Source organism: Ailuropoda melanoleuca, chromosome 6 (assembly GCF_002007445.2).
Source record: "Ailuropoda melanoleuca isolate Jingjing chromosome 6, ASM200744v2, whole genome shotgun sequence".
In the NCBI taxonomy this organism is placed as follows: Eukaryota; Metazoa; Chordata; class Mammalia; order Carnivora; family Ursidae; genus Ailuropoda; species Ailuropoda melanoleuca.
Genome location: NC_048223.1, coordinates 16,349,033 through 16,362,543, shown reverse-complemented (window position 1 = coordinate 16,362,543; position 13,511 = coordinate 16,349,033). Strand labels below are relative to the sequence as shown.

General features: G+C 42.5%; 1 protein-coding gene across 4 annotated transcripts in view; it reads right to left on the bottom strand.

The window, feature by feature from the left end:
- CPNE4 (copine 4) overlaps positions 1 to 13,511 on the bottom strand; it is a 461,864-nt gene that overhangs the window by 20,319 nt on the left and 428,034 nt on the right. For all 4 annotated transcript variants that reach the window (XM_002922652.4, XM_034662003.1, XM_034662002.1 and 1 more), the window contains one exon: positions 5,638 to 5,771. In XM_002922652.4, the coding sequence (XP_002922698.1) occupies positions 5,638 to 5,771 (134 nt within the window). The remainder of the gene's footprint in view (positions 1 to 5,637; positions 5,772 to 13,511) is intronic.

Genomic DNA, 13,511 nt, shown 5'->3' with positions numbered 1-13,511 from the left:
TGGAATAAAATAGTATAAAATACAATTTTATATTGAAGTCCACAGTCTTCAATGGTAATGAACATGAGCATGCCGTCCTGAACTTGTTAGGGAATGACCTTGGTCCAGTGATCTCCAGATGGAGGATTCATTTTCAAACTCCATTTTGACCCTCCTGTTAAGGAAGACTTTGAGATGAAGAAAGAGAGTGATAAAAATAAAGACAAATTACCTCATCCATAAGGAAGCAGAGGCTGGCTCAGAGCAAAATGGCATTTCAGAACACCTAGACATTTAATTAAGACTGTTCTTTAAGACAGTGGTCTTAACACTGGGGTACATGGAAATGCAAAGCCCTTCTGGGGATAGGAGAGCATGGATTCTTCTTCTTCTTCTTTTTTTTTTTTTTTTTTAAAGGAAATTGGTATTCAGTTTCTCTACTTTCATATGTATTCTCTGCTGAAATTGATCTTCTGGGAACACCTGTAATAGAAAGACCAGCTCTCCATTCACACCTTCCCTTGTACAATTATCCTTCTCCTTACCCATTCTGAATCTTAACCATAATGGTGCATTGTTCCAGAGTGTAAAAACTCTGCAGTAGAAAATAAGGGAATTAGGGAACAATTCCTTTTCCAAGTCAGGTAGCTGCCAATTTTTGCTTTAAAAAATTGTAGGAAGTGCTGATATCAGCTGGTAGATCAATAAAAATACATTTTGGTGATAAACCATTATGTGATTTTTTTGATATATAACTTAGAACGGAAAGAAATGAGTAATACTGCTAGTTAAACTCTTTTCGTGACCATGTATTTATTTTTAAGAATAAGTTTTCTTAGTATTTATATTGATAAAAACAAAAAATTGGATTAGAATTGATGCTAGACTTTTCTATTCTAGTGCTAGGTAGAATTTATCTGCAGATATGTAAACTACTTGGGAAAGAGCCCCACTATTTGTTTCATTAAAACTTCTTATTTTTTATAGGCAATAATTAGACATTGACATTTCCAATATATTTATGTTCTTTTGATGAATTATGCACTAATAATAAGTGTAATAAAGACTCAAACAGAAGATTTTTTAAAATATTTTGAATCTTTTCAACACAGAAAATCTTAGAAATTAGAAATTTTAAAATTTATATTCATATTTTTATTATAGAAATTCAAGGATTTTGAAGCAAAGTCTTAAAGATACATTAGGATGAAATTCTTTGGGAGAAGGGACCGGAAATGCAGTTCATGAAAAAGAAGAAATAATTCAAATTCTCAACTCCAGCTCAAGAGCTTGTTCATGCATTTTTTAAGTGGATGATGGTGAGTATCACAGAGCTACGGCATTTAGATCCTACTAAATGCATTCACAAGAGTTATGTAAGAGTTTTATTTTTAAATGTCCATATTTACAATACACCAGGATTTTCGGTCTTTGTCATTCTTTAAACTCATGATAGAAAACATTAGATTTCAATGTAAAAATGTGTGAGAATACACATTTTTATAAAATTCTTTTTAAGGGTATATGCTCAAAACCAAAAATTAAAGGTCATTGGTCCAAAATGTCCTTTAGATCTGACACTGTAATCCCTTTTTCCTTTAGTGTTCAGTTTATTTTTAAAACTAATTAAGAGGGTTGAAGATAATAGCCTCTACAATTTACTAAGTATCACAAGCAGACATGTGCTAGCTAGCCACTTTATAGCTAATCCTTACAACTGTTCTGCAAGCAAAGTTCGATAAACCTTTCATTTGAAATAAAGGACACCAAGGGCCATGTAATAGAAACCTCAGAACACAGGTAGCAGAGCTGGGTTCTGAAGCCAGGGTCTACCTGTCACTAGGACCCCGTGCTCTTTCCATCACCCCTGTTGACTCTGCCCTTTGTAGGAGGCTGGTCTGGTCTAAAGACTCAGAATAATAAAGATAAGTCCATCCATGTTCTAATAACAACAAAGGACAGAATTAGAAGAATTCTGAACATCTCAAAGTTGGCCATCCCTAGAAGGCCCTCCTTGACTACCCTGGAAACTCACCTAGGAAAGTTACTCCTCTTGATGCAGTCCCCATCCTTACACAGGGCAAAGCTGCCCTGACAATGCTGGGCTGTGATTACTTACATACCTTTTTCTCCCTGAGGCTGTGATGCAGCTGGGGGGAAATTATGCTCTATTAATTTATCTGTGTTTACAGCACCATGTGAGATGCCTGGCAGCTGACAGGTGCCCCACAGGTCTTTAGTCATTCCATCTGACTCATCTAACTGGTTTAACTCTGGATCTCAACTTGGGATGCCCATTAGAAAAATGCCCACGAAAAATCCTGTTTCCTCAGGACGTGCACCAGACTAATTAAATTAGGCTCTGGGGTGGGGCCCAGGCATCAGGATATTTTAAGACTTCCCGAATGATTCCAGTGTGCAGCCAAGGCTGAGAACCACCGACTGGTGTTGGTAGAGTGGAAGGGGTGGCACTGTGATACAAACCTATCTTCTGACTCCAAAGCCAATGCCTGTCAGATTGGGCATCAGCCCTAACTTCGCCTCCTAGCACACCATGCAGGAAGCCTCCTGCTCAGTGGCTGAAACCTCGGTCTCATTCTGGGCTGGCCTCATCCATGAAATGGCAGTCTACGCTTCCAAGCAATGTATTTGGTATCTCTACTCTCTTGATAGCAGATAGACCAGCCTTTTGCTGGAGGACACGGCGGGTGGTCAGAGACCCACATCTCTGCTGGGCCCAAGGAATGGACGTCACCTTGGTCTTGAGCAGCCTGATCAGGATGTTCACGGGAGCTGGGCAAGTGCTACAACCAACAGGGAATATATGAGCCTGTGTGTGTGTGTGTGTGTACGTGCATACATGTGTGCAAGCTTGGGGAGTCCAAGGGGAGAGACACAGGGAGACAGAGCAGGCTGGCAGGACTGTCTTCTGGGCTTAGGACCAGATATTTGTGGAAATGCTTTCCCTTCAAGGCCACCCTGAGAAGGGCTTTATGCATCTCACAAGCTGTTCTCCTTCACTGATCACCTCGTGCTGACCCCTCAGCAATGACTGTACAAGGCAGAAAGAAAAACCCCTGGCTGTCAGAGGCTGGGAGCAATTTCTAAGGCTCATGGGGATTAAAAACCTCTCTGTCGCTGCAGGAGGGGGAACGACGCCTTCTGTCAGTTTTTATTCAAGTGTTTCTTTTGAACATCAACCTCAGTGACTTTGATGTGAGAATAAATTAATTTCAAAGCCCCAACTTGAAATTTCCTGACTCTGCCTGTCTATTGTCTATCCACCCACGCAAAGGAGAAACTGCGGAACCTTGTCAGTTCTCCAGCGAGCAGCTTGCATTACACATTCTTCCAGGGAGTCTTTCAAAAGAGCGCCTGGGCTTTTTAGGCCTTTCCCTCCTTAGGTATTTGCCCTTTTCAATGCTGAGCTGCCTTCTTAATACATATACGTATACGTATACATAAGCTCCACTGAGCTGCAGAAGCCTGATTTTCCTGGACAGTTGGGCCGATAACTTCGGTATTATCCTATTAAAATTTTAAAAAGAATCGTTTACAATAATTCTTCATGTAACCCCTCAGGTGTCAAATCTTATTTTTATATTGAACCTGTATTTCTGCATGAATACAAAATGCTTTCTGGGCTTTGCCTTTGCCTGGCTTGTATATTTTAAGGGGATATTAGCTCTAAAAGATGTACGGGTCACTGGGATTGTACTATCTGCATCTTGCCTGTGAGGTCACCAGGAAACAGAGGTTTCCAGGTTCAGCACCTCGTTCCAGATCATCCCATAATTCTGCCGCGGAACCACAGCCAAGGCTCTGGGCATTGGCGTCTTAGTTTCTGGTCAACCCACCAATCTTCTCTTTGGAATTCACTAGAACACTGCCTTCCCCCCTGAAAAGAGTCAACGTTATTGTTAAGAATCCATTTACTGTATTGTACTGAATGCTTTACCTATTTTCTTTCTTGCCTCTTAGGTATACACCAGTACACTAAATCATTTGTGTGCATATTAGAAAGGAGACACTGACTGTTTTGGTGTCTCGGGGGTGACTGGAGACGTTGCCGGCAGTGGAGATGCAATTTGTCAGTTTTTTTTTTTCCCTTTCCCATATGGAACCCTCCATATGATATATACCCTCTCTAGGAATACTCCCTGTATTTGAGCCGAAAGAAATCAGCGCTGAAATTCAAGTTGTCTTCATAGTCAATATCTCAAGGTTAAGTATAAGAAGTATCACTTCAACAAGGTGATTTAAAATGCTATTGTCCTCTGTTCTAAATGTACAAGAGGGCAAGTGTCAGCAAGGGCCTGAGTGTTTACAGTTGTTTGATTTTACTGGACTGTTCATTCACTCCCCAGCTGCCCTCACACCAAGTTGAGTTACCGGCAGTGACCAAGCCGAATCCAGAAAATCACCAGCAGGAAGGACACTGAGGAGACCCTTCTCATCACCTGTCCTGTTGGTTTCTCTGCACATTGCAGTCACTAGATTGTCTCATTTCCTATAGTGCCCGGGGCAACAGGTTTTTAATATAACTGCCACTAATTGTGAGACTAGAAAAATAAAAATCATGCGTCCTATACAATTCCTCTGAAACTGGAAGACAGAGTCACTTATTTTCCTGATTTAAAGGGTTAGTTTGTTGCTTCTTATTACTAAATAGCCTTGTTTTATAATCACACTAAGGACTCAACCGAGATTTACCCATATTTATATTTACATCGGTTCTACCTCAAAGAACCTTCTTGAATATGTGAACAACTTCACCTCAACTTGGAAATACTGAAAGGCAAAATAAATTCGGTTTAATGTCGTTTATGTAAACCACAATTCTCTTGGTGGGAAAGGTGAATATTTACCATCAAGGAAAAATAAACGTAATACCCATCTGATCTCAAAATCATGTGTTCTATATACACACATACAAAAACACACAGATACGTCCGCAGGCACACACGCACTCATGTGGACAGATGCACAGCCCTGCTAACGTTACCAATAGCTCTGACGTCAGTGAAACACCATGATTATGAGCTTTAGCAGTGGAATGAATTAGATCTGTGTTCAAATCATCCCTTGGGCTGAGTGAGTGCACAGGTTACCTAACCTCGCTGCACGGTTTCCCTCTTCTGTTAAATAGTGCCTGCTACATAGGGTGGGATGTGAGGGTTAGATGCAATAATGTTCCATAAATTGGTGCTTCTCAAACTCCAAAGTGCACACAAATCATCTGGGAATCTTGTTAATGCACAGATTCTAATTCAATAGGTTGAAGTGGGGCTCGAGATTCTAAGTTCCTGGTGGTGCTATGCTGCTAGTCCACGGACCAAACTTTGAGTAGCAAGACACGTTCTGAGACTTCACAAAACAGAAAGTGGCTTTGCAAGCCACATAAAAAAAGAAAGCTGAGAAAGGATTGTGTGTGTGTGTGTGTGTGTGTGTGTGTGTGTGACCAAGGTGAGCACGGCATGAACTCAGTTTCTCTAGGTGTGGGGAGGACAAAACGTTTGGACAAGCTTTTGTCCCGTTCCTTCATGAGCCTCAGGATGGGTAGCTACTGGACTTAATTTCCATTTTTCTGCCCAGGACCAGCTAGAGACCATCAGAGCCCACAGAGAGATAAGGCCTGACCAACCGGAAGTCTTGTACCTGTCATAGTCTTGGCAGATCTCCCCCACAGCCACCAAGGCTTTCAGGTACTCGTTGGGCTGGTAAGGGTGAATGTAGTGCAGGGAACAGCTGTTCCTGGGGTCCCCATTTGAGGCTGTGAAGTCTATCGCTACCTGGAAGAGAAAGCGGGAGAATGGGTAGATTCAAGTGAATGCATGTCATAGAAATTGTGATCAGCCACACAAAAGACATGGCTCGAGATGGAAAAAAGCAGCACATCACACACCCTGCCAAGAAGGAAAGTGAGAGAAGTTATTAATTTGGTTGAGGCCATTTCTGTAGTCTTCAGTTGTCCTCTACCCCCGTGTCAAAGCAGAACTTGAGATGGACATGCGGGTCAGAAAGCCCAGCCGCTGCTGAGCCACGTCACCAGGCAGCAGGAGTACGGGTGGGATAGCTGCTCCCCAGGTCTGAATTCACTAAGAAAAGCTTTCTCTGCTCTCCAGGCAGGATGATTCCATCTCAGAGGCAGAGGTAAAATCCCTTAGAACTAAATTCTGTGTTAAAGATGTGGTCTATCTCCAAAAGCCATAGTCATATTTTCGTGTGTGGAGATTGCAGAGACGTACTGAAGGGGTTATAATAAATTTTCTGCAAGAAGCAGCTTCGAGTGAGGCATTCAGCTTTTGGTTTCCACTCATGTGAGAAGTCCTGCCTATAATAGAGAAGAAGCCTGGATGTATGGTATCACGACTGGGAGGCAGAGAAGAAAAACCTCTGTCTTGCCAAGTAGATTTTACCCTTGAACTTCTTAAATTTTTTTCTGACCCCTAGCGTCATTATCTAAATAAGAGCTGACTCACTTCACACTCTTAACAACAACAAAAGGCTCAAGCCTAGAGAGTGCTAAAATGGGAAGGAATATTTCTTCTACCATTTAAATAAAAGTTAACCCAGCAAACACCTCTCAAAAAAAAAAAAAAAAGCTTCAGCTTGGGAGTGGGGAAGGGTAGGGAAAAGATGGGAGGATTAGCACAAAAGGAGTTGTAGGAAAAGAAAGAAATGTTCATGTTATATCTTCTCTTTTTCTTCAGGGCCTGCCAAAATCCACTCAAATGACAGAAAGGCTTTATTTTCTCTTATGATCTCGTGGGTGGGAAATGTTATTTGTATACTATTTGACAAAATTCCATTATGACACATAATTGGATAGGACACATAATTTGAATGTCCCATTGGATTTATTTAGGGGGTATGTTACTCCCGGAAGGACAGAGAAAAGGTGCTATGTGTTTTAATTCTGCTCCTGAAAGGTCATCTTAGAAGAGTAAGGTTGATAGGTGAAAATGGCCCCCATACCTTCTATTGTAATGCTGCAACTGAATCCAAGTGACTAGGAGAGAAAAAGCGATAGGCTAACAATTCACTTACAACATTCCTTTTTTCTTTCATGAGGTTATTTTTCTCATCACTGATTTTGTTTCCCCTTTTCTTCCTCACCCCTCCCCAGGACTGTGTTGAAAAGAAATTTAAGCAGGATTCAAAATCTATTTTCAGAATACCCCGATGTTTTCAACAAAGGGAGTACCAGCTGATAAAATGCTAGTACTAACAGCGTTCCAAAAGGAAAGGTCATGTGGAGAAAAATCACAGAGTACTTCCCTAACCCTGAGATGTCCTTACTCAGATAACAAAGGGAAGAAGAGAAGAGTAACCTTTGTTAAAACCCTACTCTGTGTCACACTGTACTATCTGCTTTCCAGGTATTGTGTTATTTCTTTTCATTAAAAAACTCTGGGACGCAGAGATTGCTATTCCTTTTTATAGATGGAGATCCTGATGCCCCAAGGTGATGAAGTTTGCTGCGGATGGAGCTGGGTTAAAACCCAAGTCTATATGGCTCTGAAGCCTGCTCCTCCATTATGCCATTTTACACCCAGGAGAACATATGTGGCTGTGGCTAACATGCCAAGATGTCACATGGCTACGTATATTCCTATAAAGAATGGAGGGCATTTAGCCTGGAAGTTGGGAGAATGGCTAGAGGCAACTAGAATAATTTAGGAGAGATGAATGGCCTTGAATGAACAGCTATTTGTAATCAGAACAGTTGTAAAAGGTAGGAAAAGAGCAATTAAAGTGTATGTGTGTGTGTATGTGTGTCTGTCTGTGTGTAATAGGGAGAATGTGTTACTGGGGATGACTGGAGGTGATTTAAGAGGGCCGGTAAAATCCATCATCTTCTGAGATAGATTCCAGCCAGAAAGTAAAAGTCAATCTGCTGGAAAAAAAGAGGAAGACAATAGATGAAGGTCCTTTTATTTTTATTTATTTATTTTTAAAAGACTTTATTTATTTATTTGACAGAGAGAGAGACAGCCAGCGAGAGAGGAAACACAAGCAAGGGGAGTGGGAGAGGAAGAAGCAGGTTCCCAGCAGAGGAGCCTGATGTGGGGCTCCATCTCAGGACTCCGGGATCACGCCCTGAGCCGAAGGCAGACGCTTAATGACTGAGCCACCCAGGCGCCCCAGTGAAGGTTCTTTTAATCAAGGACTGTGATGAAAAGTTCATGTGTCGGGGGCCTCCATGTATTTTGTGACTAAGAAGGAGACATAAAGCCCTCCAGGACCCACCCATGGGGCCTCAACCAGACAGAGGTCCAAATACATGCAGATTATTTCTGGAAAACTTCTGTAAGAGGAACACTTGGGAGGTGCTTGAGAGACAGTGTCCGAAGAAACCATACACCTAGGGTCCTCCTGGTTTACGAAGCTCAAGCATGCGGAGCCACCATTATCAGCCTTTTGGTCCTGATGAGACACCCTTAAGGGGTACTGACACCTCCCACACGTGGACATGGCCTTTAGAAGGTAAAAACAGTGCTGGGTAGGCCAGGTGTAAAGCCACCTCTTTCCTACTGAAGAAAGCATTTTAGGACTCTAGAGAATTCTAGAGAATGTGAGAATGTTGTTATGGAGATAACCTTGATTCTGCTCCAGTGTTTCTAAAATGCAGATCGCTGGCAGGTGTCGAGATGTTGTTATTAATAACACGGACCTACGGCCCACATCGCTTCTGCTTATGATGCTCTTCATCATGGATCGCCACAACCCTCTGTCTGTGCTGCTTGACGCTGCCGTTGAAAATTGTCCCATGTGCTGATTACCTGAGTGCCAAGGGTATTTCTTGGTGACAAAAACATGCTGGTGTCTTGATATAAAACCAGAGAATGAGACCAGGTAATAGAAAGGCCAGAAGGGAAAAATCTCCATAAAGAAAAATGACAATACGAGAAACCTAAATGTTCGTCTTATCCTCCCTAGTCATGGGCAGAATCCTCCAGGTATGCAGGCACCAAGTGGCAGCATCCAAGCCCAGATGTATCACCTGAATGAATATGCTGTGCTACGGGGAGAAGAGTGTATAATGTCTGGATGAACACACACAGATTTTGGCAACAATAGGTTTTAAAATAGAGCAAGATATCATAGGGTTGGGACTAGGGGAAGGCAAGAGAGGTGACGAGGGCATAAATTCAAGAAGGCATTCATTCCCAGCTGACCTTACACTTGCATGATCTTGAGAGTGAATGCCTCCTTTTAAATCTTGGACCCTAGGTGCCTCTCTTGCTTCATCTTCCTTCTGGCCTTGTTGGTCCTTTCATTTTCTAACAACTATTCACCCTTAGGCTTAGAATAATTCCCTTATGCTTAACAAAGGAGCGTGGGGCAGAGGTGACAGTGAGAAGGGGATTGTGACCAGAGAGATTTAGGATAGAAAGTGAAGAGCATTTGGTCACTGATAGGTGGCACTTAGGGAAAAGGAGTGGCCACATTTCTTTGGCCATGGAAGAGATGGCATCTTGAGGATAGTAGAAGCCATCTGAAGATCACCGTTAGAAGGTTGGTGTTGGGCTGCCGGCTCTTGTGGTGCTGTGTAGACATATGAACAGGCCTGATGGAAATTTTACTTTTTTTCTGCAGACAGGCCTCTGGGGGCTGAGGGGGAGGGTTTCCACTTTTCCCACAGGGATGGCCCCAGTGTCTGTGACAACCACAGAGGCTATTCTAGCTCCAGAGATTCTGAGAGAGCTTTGGGGAAGGGTATGTACTTAAAAATAACCTGGTGAAAAAGGAAATAAAGCAGTGATCCTTACCACCTACCCCTTTCTGTAGTTCCCACTGCTCAGAACAAAAATATTTTATCATTGACTAGACAGCCATGGACAGTCTTAAGTGTATGGCAGCTGAACAATCTTTTTCCTGGCAAGTGATGGTTTCTCAAGGCTCCCTAATGAAGCTGGAGATAAAATATCTATCTTCAGGAGGTGGCCTTCTACCAAGAATTCTCTGTGCTCTTTAAGTTAGCATTAGTGGAAAGAGAACAGAGCGAAAGGTTAGGTTTATTTTAAAAAGCAACAGGGAGTCAGTGAAAGACGGGATTAAGTTGAGAAATAAAAGCAAGAAAATGACTGAAAAATGCCAGTTTGTGGAGGTGGCCACCGACGCCTGGCTTCCTGAATGCTGGTGAGCTTGCAGGGCGGCCGCGTTTTCATTTTCGGATGGGAAGCATTTACGAAAGCCTGTGGTTCTGGTATGTGCTCCAATCTTCTCAGCAGGCAGCCCGGGAACAGGCTCTCCCCTTCTGCCCAGGAGGCCTCGCTCATCATTAAGCAGAGCTGTGGAACAGCTTTGCAAACCTTGTAGAGTCAGAATGCAAAATACTCCCTCCATTGCCACCAAGCCCCCGGTGCAGAGCTGCTTCCTGGAAAAGGCTGGAAGCCAACGATAAGCATCTATCTTTGGACATGTTTAGCTTCTTACGTGAAACGAGCCCACTCCTCAGATCCCCTTGTTTGCCTGTGACAAATGAGCCATTTGAAACCTCCTGGATATTTTCTAAGGGAAGGTGCTGTGAACCAACCTCTGGTTAGCGGCCTAATCTCTCTGTAACCGACCTGCAGTCAACCTTTGTCATATCATCTGCTGGGGCAGCTGTTTTCTTTCTTTCTTTCTTTCTTTCTTTCTTTCTTTCTTTCTTTCTTTCTTTCTTTCTTTCTTTTTTAATTTTAAATTTGTATACAATTTGGACCCATACAATAAGCCTTGTAGTTGGAGATACTGTTCAGTCTGGACCATTTCTTAAAAGACAGGTTAAACTCTTGTGCTTTTCTATTTCTTCAAAATTCCACTGGGGGCAAAGAAATAGGAACCTAAACTCGATGGGAGAGACACCCCAAGGTCACCTGGTTAATTTTCCACAAATTGCAAAGTGCTCCCCTCTTCAACTTAGGGGTCCTTCTCATTTCTCAGAAGTCTATACCAGAGTCCACCAGCAGTTAGTCTGGGATATAATGTAAAGATTTAAAACCTAAACTGGGATACAGTGTGGACATAGGATGTCCTGAACGTGTTAGGGTCGGGAAGGTTTCCTGAAAGAATTTGTCATAGGTGATCGTTTTCTTTAGGCTGGAAGGTTAATCAGGGAGGAGCCACATTCAACTTATTGTATCATATTATATTACCAAAATGTAGACTATAAAATCAGAGATAAAGGAAAACAATACCATCCTTAATGTTAGAAAATTGCCAATACTAAAAATGGCCATCTGTAAATATGAAAAAAAAAAAAACCCTTTCTGGGGGTCACCTGGACCACTTGAGAATCTGATACAAGATTTATATCCTCTCATCAGAAAAGGCACACAGCTGATTGTGCACACAATTTCGGAAAGTCGAGGATGCCCCTGAGGTCAATTCTCATTCCTCAAGGATTCCACTAGCCTAACAAGTCATGTTTTCTTTTTCCTTTCTAGATTTTCTCTCTCCATCTCTCTCTCTTACGTCTTTCTTTTAAAAATTTTTTATTATGTTATGTTAGTCACCATACAGTACATCATTAATTTTTGATGTAGTGTTCCATGATCCATCGTTTGCGTATCACACCCAGTGCTCCATGTAATACGTGCCCTCCTTACTACCCATCACCGGCCACTCTCTCTTATCTCTTAAGACACAAACATTTTACCTGGTTATAATCATAGGGTAGCTCTGCTTTACATTCTTTTTTTTCACTTAACATTATGTCTTAAACATGTCCCCATGTTATCATCATTCATTATACTTATCATAATCCACCCAGATGAGGTACTGAAATTTACATAGCCATTATCTTACCGTTGGACATTTAGGTTGCTTACAGCTTGTCTCTGAAAATCCGCCTTCCAAAGTGCATTTTTATGCATCTGGAAAAGAAGTAACTTTCAAAGGAAACAGTGAACTCTTTACCATTTTCTTTCCAACTACCTTATGGTGTCTGTCTCTTCTATGCTGTCTATAATTTTGTGTTTTGTGTGTGAAATTCTAGTATCTAATTTTATTTTTGGCTGCTGTGCCATGTGCCAAACACAGTGAACTCCATCTCCCCCTCTCTAGTCTGTTTCTCGTCCGCCCACCCCCCCCATCTCCTCCAAGACTGCCACGTGACAGTTGCCCTCAAGTTCCTACGATTTGAGGATTCACATGAGACGGAACGTCCTCGGGGGCGCCCTTGACCTCCTGAAATGGTGCGCAGAATCAGCTGTGTGCATTTTCCAGTGAGAGGATATAGATTGTGTATCAGGTTCTCAAGTGGGGCCGACAACCAAAAAAGAATCATTGACTAAGGCTCTTTTTAGCATCTTAATCTCTTTCCCTCCACTGGGGCGTCTCCTTTGCTTATGGTCAGATTCTAGCCTGAAACCTCCCCTCTTTTAATCCTCAAGGTGCTATCCTCCTTTTCTCCTCTTGCCTCCCCTTCACTGCCAGCATTCTTGAATGAATAGTTATACCTGCTGGGTTCACTTCCTTACCTTCTGTCTACACCCTAACTCCTGGGTCTCCCTGTCTCACGCTGCTGAAATTGCTCTTTCAAAAGATGATATGTGCCTCTTTATCACATGACCCAGTTTTTTATTCTTCACCTTGACTTCTCTCTCGCATATGGGATTATTGCCCTTGATCTTACAAAATTTTCTTCCTGGTCGTTTGAAGTACTGCCTCCTCCTGGACCTTTTCCTCTGGCATTTCTTCTCCTATTGGTTGCCCCTCATCCCCTTGCTGCCCGGTGGAGATCTTCTGCAATTTCCTGAGACATCTTTTCTCTCTGTAGTCTTCTCTCTGGTCGTCTCACCCAGACCCATTCGTGTGCAGCTTCTGTCTCTCTCCTGAGACCTAGGACCATATTTGTAAGTGCCGTCTCTACGGGGAGGCCTGGAAGTACCTCCATCGGGTCCAAAAGCAAATCCATCATCTTGCTGGCAGCTCCTCTGGATTTCCATATTGCCATGAATAGGATCACCATGCTTTGTCAGTCAGGCACAAAAGATCTGAGCCCTCTGGACTCCTCCTTCTCCCTGGCCTCCTGTCTTCTCACTGGATCATGGGCCAAGGCTTATTGAACTCTCTTGCCACAGTGTTTCTTCCTACTGTTGCCCTGCTAGCTTAGCCTTTTATTAGTTGTCACCAGGACTGTTAATCTCTTCTGGCTTCATCTTCCAGAGTCCCCTCACCACCTTCGATGCCTTCCACTAAACACTTCCAGTTTAGTTCCCTAAAGCATGTGCCCAATTGCTTCAACGTCCTGCTCAAGATTCCTCTGACCATTGCCTTATCCACCACATTACTTTAAAATTAAAAAGCCCTTCAAATTCTTAATCCGAACCACTTCTCCAACACTCCTCTGAATATACCGTTTATGCATATTAACCCAAATATGGTTTTGATATTTATAATTAGAACATATGGATGCATAAACATTTAAGTTCATGGGGATGCTTTTTTTTTTTTTTCCTTAAGAGGTGAAGGTGGGGAGGGTCAGACAGAGAGGGAGAGAGAGAATCTTAAGCAGGTTCCATGCCCAGTACGGAGCTGGA